The 24937-nt window shown below is 39.4% G+C and overlaps 2 protein-coding genes across 6 annotated transcripts in view; one reads left to right on the top strand and one right to left on the bottom strand.

Moving 5' to 3' along the window:
• Positions 1 to 17747, bottom strand: part of LOC135202129 (probable citrate synthase 2, mitochondrial) — a 74884-nt gene extending 57137 nt beyond the window's left edge. The window contains 1 exon segment of the mRNA XM_064231381.1: positions 17583 to 17747. Coding sequence (XP_064087451.1) covers positions 17583 to 17630 — 48 coding nt within the window. The 5' untranslated portion in view covers positions 17631 to 17747.
• A 1055-nt stretch (positions 17748 to 18802) lies between these two features.
• The window catches only part of LOC135202139 (secernin-3-like), a 63989-nt gene continuing 57854 nt past the window's right edge, over positions 18803 to 24937 (top strand). For 2 of the 5 annotated variants that reach the window (XM_064231398.1, XM_064231391.1), the window contains exons 1-2: positions 18952 to 19008; positions 21013 to 21180. In XM_064231398.1, the coding sequence (XP_064087468.1) occupies positions 18967 to 19008; positions 21013 to 21180 (210 nt within the window). In that variant the 5' untranslated portion in view covers positions 18952 to 18966. Of the gene's footprint in view, positions 19009 to 19096; positions 19136 to 21012; positions 21181 to 24937 lie in introns of those variants that run through there. The other 3 variants (XM_064231411.1, XM_064231418.1, XM_064231405.1) reach the window with 3 other exon arrangements.

Here is a 24937-nt window from a genome sequence, read left to right on the forward strand (position 1 = left end):
GTTGTTCCAAGGTCCTTCATGCACCGACTCTCTGATTCCGACTGGAGAAGCCAATCGTCCAGATAGAGGGAGATTCTTACTCCTAATATGTGCAGCCAGCTTCCTATCGGGGATAGAACCTGGTGAAAACTTGAGGAGCGGTCGCTAGTCCGAAGCAAAGCGCCCGAAACTGAAACACCTTGCCTTCGAACATGAACCTCAGGTACTTCCGAGATTCGCGATGTATCGGAATGTGAAAATAAGCGTCTTGCATGTCCAGAGAGACCATCCAATCCCCCTGTCTGATGGACTCCAGAACGACCGAGTGGTCTCCATATGAAATTTTGTTTTCTGGACATGCAAGTTCAGGGCGCTCACATCCAAAACCGGCCTCCAGCCCCCTGATGACTTGGGAACTACAAAAAGGCGATTGTAAAAGCCTGGAGGAAAATCCCCTTCTATCTGTTCTATCGCTTCTTTGAGAACAAGCGCTTCCACTTCTGCGGCTAGCGCCAGAAATTTGTCTGAGCCCGGAGAGTATGCCTGGAATGGATTGGCACAGGTGAGAGCGAGGGAGGTGAAACGAGAGGAATACGATAGCCGAACTTGAGTACTTGCACTACCCAGGCTTCTGCTCCTCTGTTTTTCCCATTCCTCCCAAAACAGAGCCAGCCTGGCTCCCACTGGTGCATGAAGAACCGAGCTTTCATTTGGAAGGTTTGTTAACCTTGGCCGAGGCCTTAGACTGAGGTCGCAAATTCGACTTCGGCCGAAAGAAGCGCTTGGGTTTTCTCCCTCGAAAAGGCGCTTGGGCCAGAGGAGAAACCGAAGGAACAGTCTCCACAGGAGCTTTAGGTCTCTTAGTAGACTGTGCCAGTAAATCCGAAGTAGATTTCTTATCTAGTGCAGACGAAATTGACAACACTACATCGTCTGGAAAGAGGTTATCTTTCACAAAAGGAGCAAACAAGAGAGCAGACTTCTGTTGGGACGTAACCCTTTTAGAAGCAAAGGAGCACCAAAGTTGCCTTTTCTTAAGGGTACCAAAGGCGATGAGCGAAGCTAACTCATCACATCCATCCCTAATGGATTTGTCCGCACAGGACAGAACACCAATCCAATCCTACGCTAACTCCTGAGAAAGAGAAGGACAGTCTTCGATCTTGGCCGCTAAAGCGCCAATAGTCCAATCAAGGAAGCTAAAGACTTCCAAAAGTTTAAATTGATTCTTTACAACGTGGTCCAACTCAGGCGCTGTAAAGAAAACTTTCGCTGCGGCGAAAGCAGATCTTCTAGAGGAGTCGATTAAACTGGAGAAGTCTCCCTGGGAGGAGGCAGAAACTCCCAGAGAAGGAGCTTCCCCAGTTACATAAAACCTATACCTCTTACGAAGCAACTTAGAGGGAGGGTAAGCAAAAAGAGCCTTCCCTAAGTCTCTTTTCATAGACATCCATTTCTCAGTCTCTTTCAACGAATGTCTAACCGCTTTAGATAGAACAAGTTTTGGGAGGAGAGGGTCTGAAGTTTTCCTCCTCATCAAAAAAGTCGAAGTTGGGGAGCGCGGAGCCGCTTTCTCAAAATAATCTGGATAAGATACCAGAAGAAATCTAAGGAGACGTGAATAACACGAGAGGTGATGTGAATCCTCCTCCTCTACTTCTTCTTCATTCTCCGATACCGCCGAAGAAGTAGACGGAACTACAACCGGATCTGAAGGTTTCGAACCACCCTTGGACTCATTCATCCAGTTGGTTAACATCTCTAACTGCTTGCGCAAAGGCGCCAGAGACGAATCAAAAACAGTTAACGTAGGCTTGGAAGAGCCTAAATGTTCAGCAGGAGGCGGAAAAACTACTTGCGCCTCGCTCAGAGCCGCCGAAATTCGAGGCGAAACAGGCGCATCAGGCGTAACAGACGAAAAAGCGCCTAAAGAAACACCCTTAGAACTGCTAGCTACAGCGCTAAAACCACAATCTCTACTAGTAGATGGAGCCGAAAAAGGCACAGATTGAGGCGACGAACGAGCCGCTAACGGCCGAGGCGCAACCCTACTCTCAGGCTCCTTATACCACTTGACTGGAGGAGGCGAAGAATCGGCGCCTGAACGCCTCTTTAAGGGACGCGAAACGGGCGAATCTCGCCAAGAGCGCCGCGCGACCGGAGACGAATCGCTTGAATCATTTGAAAGGCGTCTGACCGCAACACCTTTCCAACGCTTAACCGAGCCCTGTTGAGGCGCAACAGGCTCAACAAGAGAGGCGCCTGTCTGTGGGCAAATCCCGATCGACTCCCTTGGACTTCCGGTATGTCCTTCTCCCCGGTGCGGGGGAGCTGGACAGTGACCTTTGTCTAGGAGACGTGTCAGGACAGACAGACGCACCCTCAACTACACTCTTACCTGAAGCCGCTTTCTCCAAAAACGTCTTAACTGAATTACCAAGTTGCAAAACCGTATTCGCTAGTACCGAAAATTTCTGATCTAACCTCGATTCCAGACTGGCAATGGTGTCGGAAGAAACTACACGGGAAGCCGGAGAAGTGGGATTAGTAGGAGGAATAGGAGGTGTAGTTAAAGGAGACATAACAATTTGAGGAGAAACAGAAGGAACAGATGCATCGCAAGACGAAGCAGAGCTAAGTCTACTTTCCCTAAGCGCTGCTTTTCTAATTCTGTCTTTAGCTAATTTCTCCGAGTATGAACTAAAAAACTTCCATTGAGAATCAGTCCAATCACTACACTCGTTACATGTTCGATCTGCTGAACAAACCTGTCCCCTACACTTAACACATTTAGTGTGAGAATCATACTCTAACTTGGATAATCTAGTTTTACATCCTGAGATGCAAAACCTAACTCCCGACGGACTAGAATCCGACATGGCAACGCCTAAATAAAAAGCAAAATAACAACAACGCCAAAAAAGAGTACTTCACCAATTCCGAAGATCAAATCCACAAGAAAAAAGCGAAGCAAAGTCATCCAACCGCACCGACCACCGATGTTCACCGGACGCCGGCAGGAAAAGAATTGGATTCACCTGGGCAGTTGTACCTGGTTCTCCCGCGAGTGGAGGGAGATGACGTCATCACCACCAGTGTTGGCGACGCCGACGCGCTAAATTTGAATTTAGTATCCTGCCGCTCGTGGAAATCACGGCTCTATAATTGTTCGGTAAGACACTACAATAAAACTGTATATTTTGTGAACGAAATATACCAAATTTGTAACTAATTTGTATAATTTAGTTTTTTTTTTTGTTAGTAGATGGCACCGAGGGCATGTTTACTGTGTAAACATGCCCTCAGCGCCATCTACTAACAAAAAAATTAACTAAATTTCGTTCACAAACGATACAGATTTTTAAGTGATATTTCGACTTGAAAACATTTCGTATAACGTAAAATAACCTTATCCCATATAAACAGAATATCTTGAGATTCACTTGTGCTAACTAGAAGCAAGAAAGCCGCTCTTAATTTGAGTTCAATACAGCAAAACAAAAACTTACCTCACATTCGCCCTCAGCTGATTTCCATAACATTGTTTGCATTTTATAATACAAACAAATAGTAATATGATAATACATATAATATTACTGGATGCAGTTAAGTAAAGCGTAACTTTTTAAAAGATCCATGCATAAGATGCATATTCATTATGTTTGTATTTTATCATATGATACTAATATGTGATTATTACATACTCTAATTTTATATCTCGGGTATGATGCGACCCCCTTAAAATTAACTCCAAAATTAGGTCTTCAAAAGTCACATGATATCTGAGTACATACGGTATCTTTTGTCCAACAGGGTAATTTACAAGAATTACCCCAAAACCTACTGATTCATGGGCTACTAGCCAACTGGTTTGGACCATCTCTTATATAACTTTTCAGCTATCTTATATATTTCTTATTTTGTTAAGTATCTTATGATGCCTTCCCACCATAGCTTTCATTTTCATAGAAATGGTACAGAAGCCTTATACTTACTCACTACAGTAATACGTAGTAATAATTTTAGATAAGGTCCTTAGAAAAAACCTGCAAATTAGTGAAAGTTCCGTATGGAAAAGTGAATATAGTGTTCAACGAAAATCCGCGGCAAAGTGAACCGCTGAAATATGACACAAACCTGGAGGAACACTATAATGGACCCCCCAAATGTTTAAAGGGACTCAGTAGGGCTGGGTGTGGAGCGAATTGCAGAGCGATATACTACTTTCCCTTTGTGTTTTGGAGGACAACTCAAGTTTCATTTACTGAGTAGCTGCCTGTATTATAAGAGTCACCATAACAACCAGTTACCAGAGAAGCTGATTTCAAACAGTGATCACTTGCTTTTGCTGGGTAAAATCAGCATTATGGTTGAGTTAATGGGGATGGTTTTTGCTACACAGCAGGCTAGCTGCACATTAGACCCTTGGTGACTCTAGGCACCCATTTTAAATTGTGATTTTTTTTTTACCCCAATGTAACTTAGTCCACCATCAAGAAATGCCTATGACACACCACGAGGTGCACTGATAGCACTACCCTGCCTGTAACACACGCACTCCTTCCTTTTTTTTTTTTTTTTTTCTTTTTCTATTTCTATTTCATGCCATTGTTATTTTCATTCTTACTGCATTTTACAACCCAAAAGTGACAAATGCATTTGACATCCCCAGCACGTGCACACACACTCGCACACACTTCTTCCTTTTGGTTGATGGCAGCATAGACAAGTTATAAATAGCTCACTGTATTGCCATCATATACAAACTAGCCTCTAATATATTCTTATTAATTAGAGATAAACAGCTTATAACACACAAATAAAGACAAAGCAAAAGACAGATTTTGTTACTGGCTTGAAAGCACTTCACTTAATATATAAAAATCAACTTCATTCATTGGTATGGATACATAATCAATTTAACAATGTCTGGTAAGTGTGGGGGTGTGCAAGCACTCGTGTTCTCTGTGAGCTTCCTTACAATTTTTGGCTTTTTAATGGCTGATAAGCATATGCATCATAAATACCTCTCACTAATTGGTTAGAATCAGAAAGTATCAACCCACTCAATATCACACAGCACTTTGTACAGTTATGCTTGACCAGTTGCTTGTTTGAACTGTACTCTAGTGGTTTTCCTGAGTGAAGCTATAGCCCCAACTCATCCTAAAAGGGTGAACTGAATAGTATAGAATTTATGGCAAAAGGTTAATCCCTCGGACCTATAAGGTCATTTAGCACTGAAAAGAAAATTGACTGTAAAAGGTTTAAGGGGGCCGGCTAATGCCATTTTTTAAGGAAAGGACTTTGATATGCATACCACTTAATTAGGTGACTTGGGACATCTCCAAACCGCATATGATTTTCGCCTCTGACCTTCGGTTTTGTGATGCCAGGGCGATTTATCTTGAAAATAACCATTTTTCAAATTATATCTCCTCCCTTGATATTTAATATTAAGACCTAGGATTACTAGCATATATAGACCTGATATAGACCTCCAATCAAATGAGGAGTTTTTTTCCTAAAAGTAATTTCTGGGCTCAGCCGTGTCGCTCCGTGAAATGTGTCCTCTTTAGCACTATTTCTAGTAAAATATTGCTATGATACCAGAGAACTGCTAAATTGGACATGTCAGAAGTCTCTGACTCGCTCACCTAAATAAAAGGTGTCGGTATAGAACTGGGGCGAGTGTTAAACACTACCACAGCAACCCCTCCAATTAGCCTTTTCCTCATCAAAAGACCCTGAAAACGGGGAGCCGACCTATAGGTCACACCCAGCTACCCTGTTGAAGGGGACTGCGGCGTCATTCTTATCGATAGCCTCCCAGCGTTGCACGCTTGTTTTTAGCTATCTGTTCTTTTTATTGGTTTCTTTATTCTTTTTCGTTATGGATCGTCAATCTGCCTCTTCACCCAAGTTAAGTACTGGTTCGCCCTTTTTCTGTATTTAGGGAGTGATTTTGCCTTTCGTTTTGCCTTTATTTAGGATTTTGTCCCTTTTTTTTGCTAGATATGAATTTTTCAATATGGTAAAAAAATAAACCCTATAAATCAGGAGAAAAAATTTATAAAAAAAAAAAAAGAAACAAAAATTGGAAAAAAGGGCTCTATTTGATTGTTCTATAATATCTTTCTGAGTTATATACCAAATTCCAATGTTATAGCTTTAAAACTAAGTGAGAAGATAGATTTTGAAGGTCAATAAGTATAGTTTTGAGATACGGGCGTTCAAAGTTTTCCTTCGTATTTCTATAAAGACAATGTTAATAAATAATGATTATTATCATAAATGATGATCCCTTTGCTCATATATCGTAGCCTGGGGCACTGTTTGAGGCAAGATGGGGCACTCCTTCCTACGCAACTCTCTCTCTCCCCTTCACTAACTCGGCTTATTACAGCGAACTTTCTTCTTCTGTATGTTAACGAGATGTTTTCCTTGTATTTTCCTCTTTGGCATGATGAAATTCTTGCCGAAACAAAGATAAACAAACATAAATCCAAGAGAATGTCAGAGGTGAAACTCGAAGGTGCACTCTCTTTTTACAAAGACAATTTAATAAATCATGATTATTATGAATTTCATATTCCATTTTGGGTATTAAAAAACCAAAGCTTTGTTTTTTATCATAAATGAAGATCTCTTTGCTCAAAGATCGAAGCCTTGGGCACAGTGTGACGTGTGCTGTCAGGCAAGACGGGGGCGTTACTACGCAACCCTCCCCTCTCTCTTCACTAACTACGCGTATATTATGGTATTCTGTAATAATACTTGAGCAATTTTTTATCGTCTGTATGTTAGCGAGATGTTTTCCTTGTCTTTTCCTCATTGGCATGATGAAATTCTTGCCAAAACATACATAAACATACGTAAAAGCAAGCGAATGTTAGAGGTGAAATCAAATGTGTAGACTACTTGAAGTTTGTGCTCGCACTGATGGTTGGACTTGGTAGCTGACTGAAGTGAAGTCTCCCTTTTCGACTCAGGGAATGTCTACAGATGCCATTTCTCCCAATTTCTTTGACAATAATTATCAAAATTTACAATAATAGAAGAACTATTGCATTTTCTTGTACGGATCAATGTTTTAGGCTTATTGAGTTATGTTAACTAATTACCCTGTAACTACGAAAGCAAGAGGAATTTTGACGAAATATTTCGTATACGTATTCTCAATTGCCATAAGAAGCTCCATGAATTTTTTCATGACTGCATTTTTTGCCCTATACCCCCATATATAAGAGATCCGGCCGGCCCCCTTAACAGATGTAACAGAAGGAAAACCTCGCAGTTGCACAATAAATCAATTGTTAGGAGAGGGTGGAAAGTAAGCAGAAGAAAGAGAATATGAAAGGAAGCGCAGCAAAAGGAATGAAAGGGGTTGCAGCTGGGGGCAGAAGGCATGCTACAAAGAACCTTAAGCCTAATGCATTGCATGAGATGCAATGACGGCACTACCACTAAAAGGCCCTAAAAGGTGAGTAAGGATCTGACCCTTCAACATTAAGTAGAAACCACTGGGAAAACTGAGGCAGGATGGTCTAGATCACATTCCATGGAGGACTGTGGCATTGCTCAGTCAACCTTGCTTCATATTAAGATTTCTCAGGCCAAGTTCAAAGAGTATGCGATGGACTCCAGGGGAAGAAGACATCCAAGAGTCAGGCCTGCAAAGTCATGATAAAAAGCCATCAAGAGGACATTGAAGAGTCGACCTTGATATGGTTTTGTCAGCAAAGGGCTGCTGGCACAAACATAGGTGGTGCTGAACTGAAGGCTGCAGCTACAAAGGTCGCAGGTCTGCATAAGGTTGTGAACTTTATGGTGTCCAAAGGTTTGCTGTTTTAGTTCAAGATTTCCTGTGGGAATTCTAACAAGAAGACTCATGGAGAAGCTTTGGATGCTTCCAAGGAGGGAATTGAGGAATTTTCCCCAACACTGCAAGATTTGACAATTCCATCACTCTTTCCCCACTAATAACTTGTCAGATGAGAAGGAAAAGAAGCAACCAAGTCCTCTCCTTGGGCTGACAAAGAAGTTATTCAACATCAGACCAAGACCTTGGCATTCCTCGACATCAGGTAAAGGCTTTGCTTCTCATGCACAATGCGCCTATGCATCCTAATACAGCTCGGTTGGTTGGTGACAAAGGTCTTGTTAGTGTCATGTACTTGCCTCCTACTCTCGACTGCACTCATTCAGCCCATGGAGGGTGTTATTATTACAATGAAATGGCTATACTGGAGGAGGTGATAGTAGCATTGGAGGATGGGGTGAAGGAACAAGGGTATGATGGACTGCCAGGGGTTTAAATCAATGACTTCCATGCCCAACTCATGACTAGAGGCAACATCATCCTTAAGGACAACATACAAGAGTGGCTGGAAGACCGTGTGGCAGCTTTGTCTACCATCTTCTCTCCGACAGCAAAATAGCTGCTGCAGTTGTCGGTGGCCAAGAGGAAGCGCCTGAAGATGACGACATTGACACAGCTGTTTCACAATGAGTACCCTCATACAAGCATATGTACCTGGTCTTCGACACAGTTTCGATGGAATGTCGCTGTGTAGCAGAATTTTCACATGTACCATCAAAGTAACTTCAACAGCTCCTTTAGATCCCAAACCCCTATGCACCCAAGCCCATTGTCATCCACTTCTTCAGTAACCCAAGTCATTTAGCTTGGAACTCCAGGCAAGCAAGTCTGCAGCCCTCATTGACATGCTGGACTCCTCCAGTCATCACTGCCCCATTTTGATAGCCCTAACCATCAAGTCATAGCAATGCCTCTTCCAGCCAGCCAGCGAGAGAGAGAAGAGACAAGAGAGAGAGAAGAGAGAGAAGGAGAGAGAGAGAGAGAGAGAGAGAGAGAGAGAGCGAGAGGAGGGAGAGAGAGAGAGAGAGAGAGAGAGAGAGAGAGAGAAACCAACTCGGAGAGTAGTCTTTGAAAACTCAAGATATTTATGCTCTCCATTTTTAATTCAACGTCTCTAAAACTTCTAAACATCTTGTTGTCTAAAACGCACTCAACCCTCTCTTACAGGTACTGGGCTTAACCTAGTGACCAAAGTCCCTTAGGATGGCCAACCAGTGCCATGAGAGTGCAATGGCATCCAATCCATTATGCCTCTCTCAATAATGCCTTCCTTTACCCACTCTCTCTGCTGACATATCTTGTGAAAGTTGCCCTGAGGTGACTGCCACCCAGTCAGAAGCATGGCCCTGAGAGACTGTTCATTCTGTTACTGGGAAAAATTTCAAACGGAAGTATAGTCCCACTTTCCCTCACAGAAGCAGCCATTTGTCTCGTGCCACGTGACACCAAGTCTGGGACCCAACTCATAAAGGAGTGATCATTTTGGATACCCAAGGTAAGTCTAAAATGTAAATGGGAATTCAGCTTTTTATCAAGAAACATTCCCCAATTCCCCCCCTAGTCTCTCTCTCTCTCTCTCTCTCTCTCTCTCTCTCTCTCTCTCTCCTTAGACTCCATAACTCTCTTTGATGCCAAACCCTGCCACAGTTTGCATGCAGTGTTAGTTCAGATTAAGAACTGTTCTAGTCAAGTCTTTTGACTGGCTGTGTTGTCCATGTGCCAACAGACTGGTTAGAGCAATCTTTAAGCATTTGGGCATGATATTACAGTAAGTTGGGATAGCCTATATGTATATATATACTATATATAAATATAGGGCCTTAATCATACTATTCATAGCTAATTTGTCACCTCTCGCGTTAAGCAAGATGTTTTATCGTGTGTGATGTAAGCACATCTCAGCTTGTACACCATCACCCATCTGTGCTCCACGTGTGACAAGACAAGGGATTTTTACCTCTCTACGACGCTGCCAAATATTTATTTCATTTCATATGCTACATATTGATATATTTTGTTAAGCAAATGCAGTTCACCTAGTATAATTACTCCTTACAGTAACCTGACAAAGGGAAACTGAAGGTTAGAATTCCCTGTATTTTCATTCTTCTCAGTTTTTTTTTCTTTACTGTCAGCCATTTTACAGCAGTCAGTTGCAAGCCCCTGGCTGGCAAGTAACACCTCGCTTACAATAACTTGACATGGCATAGAATTTCCATGCCTCATTATCATGGTCACTCACACACCCACACACTAACATTAAGTAATGACTCCCCTCAGTGAATAAATCAACATAATTCAGGAAAAAATATAAATTCTGGAACTACTGAGTACTATTGACAAAATGTATCTCATACAGAAGTATGTACTACTGTGAAAAAAAAAAAAGAACTCTAGACAAAATTGTACAACACTAAAAACCAGCAACTATTCCATTATGTAAGTTATGAGTGTCATGACACTTGACAACAAAAATATCCATTCTATGAATCTGTTCTTGAAACAAGCCAGAACTTTGATTGTCTCCTCTAAATATTAGTTAAATAAAAAATCTTTGAATAACAAACTTAATAAGAGACCACTTCATAAAATCTCTCCAAAAAGCAGTAAACAAGTACTGTACTAATGATAACACCAATGTGTCTCTTATCAACAGAAAGGATTAAAAATAACAACTTGAAAGGGAATCCCCAGTCTCTGTTTTCAGTGACTATGATATACAAAATACAAATGCTGAAATTACCCAGAAGACAATTCTTCAGTAAGAACTCCTAATAAAAAAGTATACCAATTATATATCTAAGTACTACAGCAGCAGACCAGAAATATGTATAGTGTTCGTCTGAAATGCAAAAAAATGCAAAAAGCCTCTTAGTTTTTACAAGGCAATACCTACTAGCTATCCTACAACTGGGCTTGTCAAAAGGATTTGTTTTACTATTTTTCATTAAGAATTGCAAAAGGGATCAATAATTATTAAAAAGTTTAAGAGGAGACCATAAGGAACATATGAAACAATAAAGGCAAAAGCCAATAAAGCTGAGGTTGAAGGGATGCTGGCTGGTTTCGAACCATCTAGTGTAAAAGGCCAGGCACAAAGTATATAGTATATATTTCCAAACAACTGAGTTTCTTCTGCATGATGGAGTCATAATTATAAAATCATCTCAAATGTCAAAAATGAAATCTGTGGTACACAGACTGCAGAAACACCAAAAACAAAACTGAAAGCCCCTAAAAGTAGAGGCAGTCCCTTGGTATCGGCGGACTCGGTTATCAGCGACCCGGTTTTAGGGCGCTTGTCTAGTGCCATAAAATTGGCAATTATGGCGCCATAATGGGCAGTTCTGGTTATCAGCACCATTGGGTACCTTATGGCACCATAACACACTTAACAGAGGCACTGTAAAGGTGCTTATGGTGGTTACAGAACCATAAATCGCTGAGTTTTGGTTAATGGCAGTTTTCGCTTGACGGCTCCACCTCGGGAACAGAACCCCTGCCGATAACTGGTCTGTACAAGTTATGAATACTGTACATTGTCATACATAATTGAACAAGTTATGAATACGTTATCACATATAATAGTGAAGCCCAAGAAGTATCCTCATCGACTTCAAGGTCAGAATACTGTCCAACTCCAAAAGAATGAATGTGCGACAGGTTGAGCAACAATTACACTATATAACAGAAAAGCAACAAGGAGAGAACTCTTTATCTTAAAATAGTCTTGAAATATAGAGATATAAATGGCGATTCTAAAGATATCAGACAACCTCACGTTAGTCTCATCACATGATATCACAGCAGAGGGAGAAAACCAATGTACTCAACCACAGCAACCAGCAAGACGATATTACCAAAAAGGAAAAGGGAGGCCATAATAAAGTATGTAATAAATAAAGAATACAGGAGACACTCTTGAAAAAAACATATCTAGCAAGACCAGTACTTATCCTAGGAAGCTTTAACAAATACAGGTTGAATATCTTACTTCCATATACTATTACATATAACAATTACAAATGCAATGCAGTTATCAAAAAACACGCACACTCCTCTTTCAGGAATGCATGATAGTTACTGTATACATGAATGTGAACACTGGTGATAACAGAGGTAATACACAAATAATTACAAATAAAATGTATGAACAAACATGCTACATCATAACTGTGATCTATTACTCTCAACAGTATTAGTATAGTGCATGCATTTGACCTTCACAGAAATGTGACTTTAACTTTCTATTACAGATTACTGATAATGCGTCACAATCCCAGCCAAATCTGAGATTCTTCTGATAAGATTAAAACCAAATTATCATGTGTTATCAGCAAGGCCATCCACACCAGTCATAACTATTTTTAAACAGGAAATACACAATATGAAAAGAGCCCAGACATAATTTTCTGATTTACCTGGAGAGTTTGTGTTCATTACCCCACATACTAATTAGTATTTGAAAAGAATATGAAAATCAACAAAAGAATCTTGAATAACTTACTTCCTCCAAATCCAAACCATTTCTCTTAATGTTACAACATGTATTCATCAATCAAGGATACAGACACAATATTTCATATTTTTAAAACTTGCAGCTCATTAAAAATGATTACTAGTTTTTTTTTTATTTCTGATTTTTCTGCCTATTTTTCTTAGATAGAAAAAAATTATAAGAAATAAAATTCTTTGATAAGCATATTTTGGCCAATACACATCAGCCCTCATCTCAATGGACGAGGGTTGCAGTGCACTGGTCAAAATATATCATACTAAAATTTATGTTTCATGGGATGGCCTTTTAAACACTTTTGCTGTGCAGGGCTGTTATCAGTCATCGAAAGGTCTCGTCTATAATGTGGCTGTTTTAGTTAGGCAACTCGTAAGAGATCAACACGTTTCCTTTGTTGTTTTAAAGAGCTTTAGTCTAACTGCATACAGCGGTCCCCCTGTATTCGCGGGGATGCGTACCAGACCCCCCCCGTGAATAGTTAGAACCCGCGAATGTTTGGAACCCCTATAAAAATGCTTAAAACCTCCTATTTCATTAGTTAATACTCAAGAAAAAAACACTCAAAATTTTCATACCTGGTTTTTTTTTTTATAATTTCATCACAAAAAGTGCATTTTATAAAGAAATTGTTAAAAAAAACCCCAGGAATTTGTGGATATTTCTCATAGAAAAATACCGCGAATATGCGAATTTTCCGCGAATAATGTGGAGAAACGTTCCCGAGAGAAATCTGCGAATATGTGAGTCCGCGAATCCAGAGAATGCGAATACGGGGGGTCCACTGTATCAGCAACAAATGGCAAACATTTGATGTCCAGGCTACACCTTCAGTAACCATGAAAATGCCATGTAGGGAGGGAGGAGGGGGAGGTTTCTCTCAACGTTGTCATAGTAGAGAGCCTTTAATATTGAACTGACAATGACAATAGTAGACCTGAACTATTACATTGTTTTGATAGTGACAGCAGTGAAAAAGATATTTATTAGAAATATAATAATTACCTATTTACAAAATAACCTTACATAACTATTTACCTTTGGGTTTTATCAGAGATGATCATGAATCAAGCAATGACAGAGGAGGAAGCAGATTTATCAAGTACATACCAGTGGTGTGAATATACAAAGAAAATGTGACACAATTTGCAAATGGAAGACCACTGAAATTCACAATTTGTACAAAATCTGTGCTTTGAAAAGTTTATTGGAGATAAGTTCACACTTCTCAGAATGCCAAGTACTATATACTTCAAATTCTTTTCCTAAGGGTTTTCCAGATGGAATCTCTTTTAACCCAAGAGCAACCGTTCAAGGTTGTAACGAAGACTAAACTGAATAACAAAAATGGTGTTACTTTACTCCATGTTTTGAGAGGCATCACACTGAAATGAATCATCAATAAAGCTACATAATTCAGTATTTGAATAATTACATACCTACATACATTTACATATTTTATCAGTCAATTGTAATTAAACATTGTAACACCATAATAGTAGTGTAATATAATAGCAGACACCTTATCTATGCAGTTACGTATGAACATAATCTAAAAGTCTGGTCAACACAAAACATAATGATGACACCACCCTAAAAATTTACAAAATTTCAACTTTGGAATTTCGGATAAAGGAGTGTAAATTCGTATATATTGTAAAACCTGACACTTAACTCCTTGCTAAATTAACAAGTTCCTTCATTTGTTACCCTTTACATTTCATAATTTACTAAGGTGATCTGTTGCATTCTAACGCATCCTACGGTGCCTTGTATTGCAATGGGTAATTCTAAAGAATAACTCTGCACGGACTGCACGGAATGTAACCGCGAATACGACATCCACTAGGGATTGGGGCGTCCAATGCATTTCGCCGTGTTTAGTACTGGCCCCTGGAGGTTAATAACAGTCGACCACCAAAAAATCATGGTAAATTCTTCAAAAGCAACCCGAATACTATAGGAAACTGTAATTTCCAAAGACGCGAAGTTATTATTAAGATTTACCCTATAAGGATTCATAGCCCAATATAACCATTGGCTGGCGTGTCTCACCTACCAAGTCCTATGATGAACAAGTGGAAAATGTGTGGAAAAGTTTTCTGTAGTGTATAATGCTGTAGGAATCTCACGATGAGCTGCGGAAACTCTCAGCCACAACCAGGCAGTGTTCAGTTGCTCCCCAGATGCGGTCAAGTGAAGACGTATTGACGACTGGCCATTAGTGGTGCCAGATGCACGATCAATGACTGAACTTAACCTTAATAAAATACAATTACTGAGGCTAGAGGGGTAAAATTCAGTTTGTTTGATATTTGGAGGGTAGATCAACAACATACCAAATTTTTAACTATAATTTGTATTTTTCATAACTAACAAACCTGAGGTCTTAACATTAGGATTTACTAGTGTCAAGCTGGAAAGGTAGCATTAAAATTACACTTGTGAGATCCAGGGACTATTGGCATCTATACCAGGTCACGGGGCATGTATACCCAGAATGCCCTCGGCGTCCTGTGACCCACCGGTTATATTCCTACCGCCTTTAAGATAAGACATGTTTACTGTCTATCTGAGACAAAGTGCGGATGGGCAGACAAGCCTATCTCAGAAATTTTCTTTTATAGACAACTAAGTACTGCAAAACTCTCCACAGTCTCACCTATTAAGAAAAAGGGGAGAGCTAACCCTCTAGAATTACTTGAAAATGCTTGAGCAACTTCTACATAACTCGGAAGATTCACATGCCAGCTTATACGAAGCATCAAGATGTGGGGGGTATAGAGAGCCACTGGTGCTGGGTAAGAATAAACCTAAATGGAATGGACATGCTCACACGAGTAGCAATAACAGGTTTTGGGTGGTGGATGGAATGACTCATGGTGAGAAACAATATTACGTGCCATCGATCTGGGGGAATCAGGCAGAAAAGAAGTGCTTTTAATTCTATACTATCCCATAAATTTGCTAATAGCAACTTTTAAACTGGCTAAAATCCACTGGGTGGCTCATGAGAGTGTTCGTTGGGATCTTGACTACAAGAGATGATGTAGTGCCTGTGTCTCATATGACGTCTTTTTGTGAATTTGTTCAAAAATATACCAAGTGGCTGCTGTAGGTGTTAGTTCTCATCTTTAATGATAGTATATGTCAGTTATAGCTGTGATTTTACAAAGAAAATGAAAAAAATAATAGAAAAACATCTATAAAGCAAAACTGTTATTACATCTTCATTCTAGGTAAAGTTACATCAATATTTTACATCAAATATGCTCAGAATTTGTTACTAATATTATTTCTTATGTTATTGTATGACTAGTATAATTATAATTTTACAAAACTAATTAATTTATGAAAAAATTATGTATAGCCTACCTTTGTAAAATTTACAATTGTCCTGCATTTTCAACTTCTCGTAGAAGGTAGGGAAAATTTTCAGATTTTATTCCTTATGCCATATGCATTTGCGCTCCCTATCTTATACCATCCTAGGGCACCATACTACTCATAAGGTGTTGGTTACCTAGGATGTTAGCTATGTTTCTACGATTTACAGCACTGGCATAAAATGCATGCTGAATACTAGTCATGACTTGGGTATTTTGGCAGTCGAAATGCTCCAGAAAGGTTAGTACAGCATTCAAGGCTAAGTGATGTTAAGGTGAGCCCAAACATACTCCCTCTGAAGGTAAATCTAGGGTACTTGTCCGCGCCGGCCTAGACTATGGCAGTTACGATTTTTCTATACAGTTTTACCTACTGAACAAGAATTTTAAGTAATATTTATTCAGACGACTTGTAATTAACCCCCGGGGACCAGTACTAACCACGGCGAAATACATTGGACACCCCAATCCCTAGTGGATGTCGTATCCGCGGTTACATTCACCTTGCAGTCAGTGTGGGCTGCTTCTGTAGAAATACCCCTCTGAAATCTAGGCTACCTATACTACCTACAATAGCCATGACTCCTTATCCTGCATTTCCTCCAAACAATGTGGTAGACATGGGAACAGGCTTATTCAGATCTTGGCTGATTCGGACCATGTACTGGCTCATTCGGACCTTTATCCAGGCTTATTCGTACCTTCATATGATTGGCCAATTTTTCTATGCAGTTTTACCTTTTGAACAAGAATTTTAAGTAATATTTATTTGGACGACTGTAATTAACCCAGAGGGACTCATACTAAACACGGCGAAATACATCTGACGCCCCAATTCCTGGTGGCTTACGGATTCGCGGGGAGGAACGATACAGAATGCTTATATAGAAATACCCATTGCTAAAATATAAAATTATTAGGGTAAAAAACCGCATGGTACAGGGGTGGACCATGTACAATCAATGTGTACAACCCCCAAAAAAAGTACATTATAACGCGGCCTGACACCGGAGATGGACATCAGACGCAACTGTACCATGCGGTTTTTTTTACCCTAGTATGGGTCGGAATCAGCCAAGGTCCGAAAAAGCCTGCATCCGTAGACATTAGTATACCTAGGTTATTGAAATTCTGTGTGCTTCTCTAACCCAATATGGATGCAGTTCTGTTCCTTCACTTAGTGTCCATCAAATTGGGTGTTGGTTTAAATTATAGATAGTCCATTCTTGGCTAAATTAGGTTGCAGGCATCGCCCTCGGCCCAGCATACTACCTAGCCCGAGCCTTCACAGTACCTCTATTCGGTAGCAGGTAGCACAGAGAGCCTATTTAAACTGGATTCTCTAGGATACAGGAGCCAAAGAGCGTTAAAATATAAAAATCAAAGTGAGAGGCGCCTTTACGGGACGGTAACGTTACACCTGCCCCATAGAAAGCAGTCATTAGAGGGGTGAGGTGGTCCCTAGAGGGACGACCCACAACCTGACCTGAATGGAATGGGTGAATGAATGCCGGTTGTGATTTATATTTACCAATTCGTACTGGATTACTCCAGAACACATCCCATTCCCTAATTTACATAATCCTGCATCAGCATCTTCACCGAATGTTTCCTTCTACCTCGAAATGATCAATTCTAATCCATCCGTGGAGACCTTTACGCAATTACGTAAGAATAAGTGACGAAACAACCGTAGATCCGTAGATCGGTCCGGTTTTTGAAAGGGAAAAGAAGTCCGTCGACGGCAGAGCAATTTCGACAAATTCGGTCTTTCGGAGGAGACCAGAGATGATTAAACTGAAATGAAATGACAAGGGGTTACCTGGGAGTTGGCCAAAAGCCTAATAGCTGCATTCCGAACAAGGGCCATGGCGTTCTTCTTATAATTACAGAGACGAGAGCAGCTCTTCTGTGCTCACTGCCTTCTCAGCAGCCGACCAACTACGTCCAAGGAGGAACCACTCTCCCGACACAATGGACAGACACTCGGGAGATCATGTGTATCACATGAGATTGTACAGGGTTTCCATCTGGATTCAGCATTATTCACGTGAGGATTTCTCACAAAGTAGAAGTAAACACAACCCGTTTTTGATATGGCGAACGGTCGTTCATTTCGTGAACCAGAGATAAAGTGCTATGAAATCTTAAACGATGTGGAAAAGTGTTAAATTGTTCATTTCATATCACTTTGATGGTCATGTCCATTTTTTACTCTGTTGGTTGTTTTATACTGTAGAGAAAGGTTTTACCTTCTCGCAATGCTTATAGCATTAATAAACATAATTTATAACTACAGTGTGATACTTTGTTAAATGCTGGTTGATTATAAACTACATATTTTTTTAACAAATGTGAATTATATGTATGCATGTATATATATATATATATATATATATATAATATATATATATATATATCTATATATATATATATATATTATATATATATATTGACAGCAAATTTCAAGCGCTCCGCTGGCGCTTCATCTAAATATCCAATCGTTACAGTAATTTCACACAGTCGTCTTTTATTCATCCTTGTTCGTCATTGCAGCACACAAACGTCACTGGTCACGTGACTTATTTGTAGAATCTGGCCTGAGACGTCAAAAACTTCTTTTATTGTACATGTCTGCTTTACTGAATATAAGGAATGTATGTTTTAAGTATGACAGTGAATAATTCAATATATATTACAGTAGAAAGACTAAATACAGTTTAACTTGTCTTTTATGAAGAACAGACACCGCTTTATGGATTTTGTTTTTCATCCAGTCTTATTATTCACTACATTAAATGCTATTTTGGGGAAAAAAATACGCAGAGGTATGTCTCTAAGCAGAAATATAGATTTTTATTTCGATTTCCATGGAAAATGAATAAAATGCGATGGACGTGTCTTTAAAGAATCTAATGAAAGTCGGCGATACTTGACGCTCAAGAGGACCAGACTGATTATCGATCAACTAAGCCACAATACTGCTGAAGTTCACCGGTCTTATATTTCGATCGAAAATTGTGGTATTGTTGATGAATCTGGAGTACTTTAAAGTCTCCAATGTATTTTGTTTAATTTTGTACCTTTATCCGGCACCTTGACTTTGACGTCTTTCTCTCGAGCCGAGTGATTGTGTGCATCGTCTGCTTCAGTCACGATCGCTGTGTCCTTGTTCAAGGCATTTGGTAAACGTTGTTAAGGTGTGTATGCCTTATTTAACGTTGTTTGGCGTCCACAGTAAGTCCAAAGTAATCTACGGAAATTGCTATTTATGCCCCAATTTTCATATATTCGTGTCTTTTGGGTATAAGATGTTGAACCACTTGCTTGGCTAGAGACGGGGGACAAGAGATGCCATCCTTTGGGACGTTTACGGTCTGGTTATGTCATTTTGTGATATTATCTTGGATAGTATACTTGAGGTGCCCCATTGAAGGCTAAATTGGGGTCTTTGTCATGCTTTCCATGTAGTAAATATGACAGGGTGGACAAGTTTGACCGATGTAAATCGTATATTTACAGTGAATAGTCTGGGGGCCCTGGAGTAGGGATACTACAACAGAAGGGGTCTTTTTTTTGACAGCTCACTTGGCATTTGTTTGGTACTATATATTTATTTATGACATTTCTATGAAAGATGCGTATATCGTAACATATCTTTTATAATGTGACTAGGATCATCTCCAACAAATAACCTTAGAGCCCTCACAATGATAATTATTGCATAATGAATTGCCGAGGGCCCCAGCCTATTGTGAGAGGGAGTGGTCATCATGCAAGGTTTCTCATCCAGGCTATGTCCAAGGTTATCTCGTTGCACAAAATTGCCACCACACACAAAAGCTCTAAAAGACCCTTCTTAGATAACCAGTTGATATTAAGATCAAAGAAGGATTAGCAGACTGTTCCTTCCTGGATGGAAACCTTTTCCTGACCATTGTGGTTGATTGCTCAGTTAAGCAAGGCTATGCATGATTGATCACCCTAGGAGAATCATTGCTCTCACTCATACATTAGGCCAGGCCTGTCCCTCCATGGTATAATGAATTTTTTAGCCTGTTTGCCTGATCCAAATGCTCAGGCATGTTTTAGATGCATTTTAAGATTTTTTCATCATTGCTAATTGGGTTTAGCTATATAGGGCCTAGTAGCAAAATTTTCCTAACATATTCAACCTGGGACAAACAGGCTATACCAGTTATAGGGCTCATTACAAATTTTTCGTTGCAGGTTATATCAAAATTGGGACAGCATTTTGGGAGGCTTCATACTGCCAAACAGTTTATCAGAAATCTTTTGGCAAAGTGAATAATCCTCACTTAATATCATGTTTTTTTTTTTTTCTAAGTGATTTTTGTAAAATAAAATGTGCTAATTTAGTTTCAGGTCACTCAGTGTCCAAGTTTATCAATATTTTTATTTGCATGTGTTGGATATAGGGTTCCTAGCACACTACTTTGCTATGCCAATAAGAAGACTGGTTTTATTACTTGGATTTAGTAGGTTATTTAGACATGGAACAATTCAGCATTGTTAAGAGGTGTATTAACTATGAACTATGCTAATCTGCCATTTCCTGATATTGTGATAAGTACTGAAATCAAAATTTTTCATACATTAAGAATAAGTTTTAACTAGCATTGCACTGTAGCCTCCCATATAAAATATGTATAGGGAAAGGTCATATTTATTTTAATTATACTCTACAATTGTGCTGTGTGAACATTTGCATGCCAAAAGAAATCTCAAGTCACTATTTGGTGGCTATCCCATTTTAGAGGTGCATCTCTCACTCTCTTATCTCTCGAGCCATAATTTAATCTTGGCCAGCTTTGGATCTAATGGCATGAGCAGTGAGCCCACTTTTCAAGTCATCTTCTTCAAGTGTGATTGAAGTAATGTTATTTATTATTTTTATTATTGAGAGTAATATTCATTCCAACTGCATTCAGTTTTGTTATTTTTTATTTACCTTATGATGTTGTTTTCATGTTGGAGGAAATCAACAATTACCTGTCAAAAATTCATTTGTTTATTTTACAAGAACATTTCAAGTAGGTTATACTGTACAAAACAAAAAGTTTTTGTTATGGTGAGTATGTGCAATGAGATACATAATGAAATACATATTCGTCTCTATTTACAACCAAGGAAATTTTCTAGGAATACAAGTTGAAAAGGTAGAATTATATTGACAAAGCTAATGGTTTCCTTTTGAACTGTAAACTTAATTCTCCCTCTTTCTTTTCCAGATGTCTCCTCGACCTCCACCCAATTCTTGTGACACGTTTGTGGTGCTTGGGGACTGTACTAAAGGTGGCCATGTTGTTTTTGGCAAGAATTCAGATAGGCCAAGTGAAGAAGTTCAGGAAATTATATATCGGCCACAAATGAAACATGAAGAAGGATCTAAACTTAAGGTAAGTTACTCACTGGATGTAGCCAGTGCTTGAATGAACAAGTACTATGTTAAAAAGTTGCTACAATGAGTTTGTTTTCTAAGGAGCTACAAACTTATTAAGCAATGGATTTTTATTTTTACCGGGATGAGGCATATGATGATTTAATGGATATTGTTTTGTACATGGCACTAATTAGGATCAGGGTTGCCTGGCAAGACTAGTTTCAGGTGAATGTGTCATTTTTATGTGTCAGTTTTTCATTTGGTATATATACTCAAGTCCGAGTAGTATATACTTTCTAAATAAAGTACTGACATTGTCCCCCCAACCAGTGATCTATCTTTACCTATTACTTTTCCAACCAAGTCAGTCATTTAAAATCTGCTTTTATTTCACTGCTCAACAGCCAAAATGGTTCTTACATGTGAATATGTGCATCTTAGTAATTTAAAGGTGGGTACACACGTGCGAACCGAACCTTGTATTGTAACCGATTCTTGTAACAAAAACGCAAGTGTGGACGGTTCCTCGAACCCGAACCCCGAACCCGCGAGGTTCGAGGCTCGGTTCGCCCTCCGTCCCGCCAATTGTCGGTTTTTGGGCCCCGCATCAAAGGGAGGTCTCTTTGAACGTTACGCCATGTGTGGACGGGACCTGTATGACACGCGTAACAACAGAGGTTGCTGAACTTGTTAACACCGACTATGAACAAGACCGTCCATAGTAGAGTCCCTTGTTTTGGTCAGTCAGTACGTATATGTCTACCATGGCTGATTGAAGTGACGAAGAGGTCCTTCAATTTATTAGCTATTACGAAGAAAAGACTTCACTGTGGCCAGAAACTTCTTGGAATCTCAAGTCAGCGAGTAATTCCCGACCACTGTATTCTACCCTTCTAGTATATAAACTTAATTGCCACCATCTTCTTTTATTTCGCTTCATCTTCGTTAAATAATGTGTATAAATGTACGCGGCAGCTGCTAGTTGCATGGTGGCCAACGTCGGTAAACAACCCGGACAGAGACAGACTGGTGATCGCAGTGGATTGAAATGAAGTTACGTGCTTAACGTGGTTACAGTTCGTCCTCTACATTTTGACACCTTGTAACCGTATATGCGTAACTCAGTTACACATACAAGGTTCGGCTCTCACGTGTGTACCCACCTTAATAGCACTAAATTCAGTTTTTATAATAATGTTTTGCTATCAGACCAGAATGCCTGAATATGAGATCGAAAATATGTTCGTGCGCATTATTTATCCATTGTGTATAATATGATGACTTAGATATAAATAGTAATTACAGGCAGTCCCCAGGTTACGACGGACTCAGCTTACGACATTCCGAGGTTAAGGCGTTTTTCAATTACATATTCATAAAAAATTATTTCCAGGGTTACAATGCCTACAACGCTGATTTGGGAGGAGAAATATGACACCAAAAATGCAAAATAATCAATATTTGAAGGTTTTTTTTGATGAAAAATGCAATAAGAATGTAGTTTGCATAGTTTTCAATGCACCCAAAGCATTTAAAGTAAGGTTTTCTTAGGGTTTTTAATGATGTTCTGGCTTACGACGATTTTCGGGTTACAATGCGTCTCAAGAACGGAACCCCCATCATAACCCAGGGACTGCCTGTACTAACTCATTTTAATTTACTTTTTTAACACTTAGTAAATTTACAAAACATTTCTGAACAACATTCTGAACATAACAAAACATTTCCAAACATTTCTAAAAACATTTCTGGATTTTGCTTTTACGCTTGTTTTGCTGGCTCTCCTCCTGTCCTCATGTTGCAGTGTCCAGCAGTAGTTGCCCATCATGTTAGGACTGAACTGACCCCAATACCTACTCTCCATGTTCATCACTAATGTTTCCTAGGTTACTTGGGAAGAAATCCATATGAGAATGGAAGAAATGAAGCTTCAACGACATTCGTGAACCCAGAGCGTGATAATTTGGTATCATAGTATAGTTTCAACAATTTCTATATAGTTGTCTGCACTGTGATTTCCAAGATAGTTCTGTGTCACATCCACAATTTATTTCCATGCATTAGTCTCCTAAGGGTTTAGTATTTCGTAAACTCAGTTTCATTAATCAGCATATGAATCTGAGGACCATTCAAAACCCCTGCTATTAACTTTGCTTCAGATACCACTATACCCAATTTTTTACACAAGTACTGAAACCCATTACTTGTAAGATCCATGCTTTTCATAAAGTTTTTCAGCCAAGCCTAATGGCTAATTTGAGATGTAATGGAGGGAGGAATACTTTTTCTGGATCCACGAAAGGTTTGTACAGTGTATATCTACTGGATGCATCCTTTGGTCTTGTTGGCCAGTCCTTTTTCATGTAGTGCTCTGCATCTCCTCTACTATTCCAAGAACATAGAAAACACATATGCTTTGTGTAAACAATCTGAAGACCTAGAAGTAGACTAATTAGTTTGAGATCTCCACAAATGTTCTTCATAAAGTTTCATAATTCTCAGTCATGTTTGTTGTGTGTGTAATTGGTATGTTTGGAAGCCAATTTCCATTGTGGAGAAGAACTGCTTTTAGAGTATTTTTTCCTGAATCAGTGAACAACCACCAATCATCTTGTTTGTATGAATCAGATTTACAGAGTTGTATGAGAGAATCTGCATCATGACAATAACGTTGCTTCAGTCTTGATCCCAGAAACTCTGCCTTTTCTTTAGACAAATCTAGGCCTCTAATGAGATAGTGAAGAGCTTCCCGGTTAAATGGTATGGGTTCACTTGTCTCATGTTCATCTTAATAGTCATCATCAATAGGGTTGCTACTGGAATCAGAATCAGGGATTAGCTCGTATTCAGGAGGTGGAACTGGAATGGATAATTCGTCACTGTGAGGTACTGGTCGGATTGTTGATGGGATATCAGGGTATTGAAGTGTAGTTCGTATCTTCACAGTTATTCCTTTGATGTTTATATGGCAGAAGTAGCAATCGTTACTGTGGTCTTTTGGTTCTCGCCACACCACTGACACAGCAAATGGCAAACCAGAGCTTCGTTTCCCATTCTTCCATTCACTTAGGTGATTAATACATGACCTCCACGCTATATGAGGCACCCATTTCTTGTCCTGGTCTCCAAATGGACATTTGAAGTAGCATTTGTAGTTTACTCGAACTGCTTTTGTGATTGGTTTCTTTATGCTTTCTGGATTAAAGAGTCCACATATATAGCAAAATCAGTCCTGGTCATTTACACATTTCCAGCATTCCATCTCTCACACTAGTCAAAGTTGTTGTGGATTATCCAAGATTAGCTGAGGATAGTTACAATTCTTTGATCTGAATCAAAAGTAGAAAGTATCAACTAGTTAACAACTATATATAGTGGATACAACTGGATAAAGTAATATGAACCATATAGGTATGGGGCGTGGTTATAATTGGATAAAGTAATATGAGCCATATAGGTATGGGGCATAAATATGGATGTGCTTGTTCTCGAAAATTAGACCTGATACAGCTTAACAGTTGTCATATTCAGATTCTGCCCCCTTGATTACCCTAGAATCAGACTAAATTTTACCAGAACCATGACATGAATATTTTTTTGTTGACCTGTGATTCATCACTGCAGAGAGGCCCAGTGAATGACCTTTTGCTCAAATTGCCATACATCCAATTCCAGTAAGAGGTCAGTTTGTAGCTTACACAAATGTATAGAATAGATGACAGAAATGCTTAAAACGACTTCTTTTCATAGGTGAACCATCTGCTTCTGTTATG

The sequence above is a fragment of the Macrobrachium nipponense genome, chromosome 23 (assembly GCF_015104395.2).
Source record: "Macrobrachium nipponense isolate FS-2020 chromosome 23, ASM1510439v2, whole genome shotgun sequence".
Taxonomy (NCBI): Eukaryota; Metazoa; Arthropoda; class Malacostraca; order Decapoda; family Palaemonidae; genus Macrobrachium; species Macrobrachium nipponense.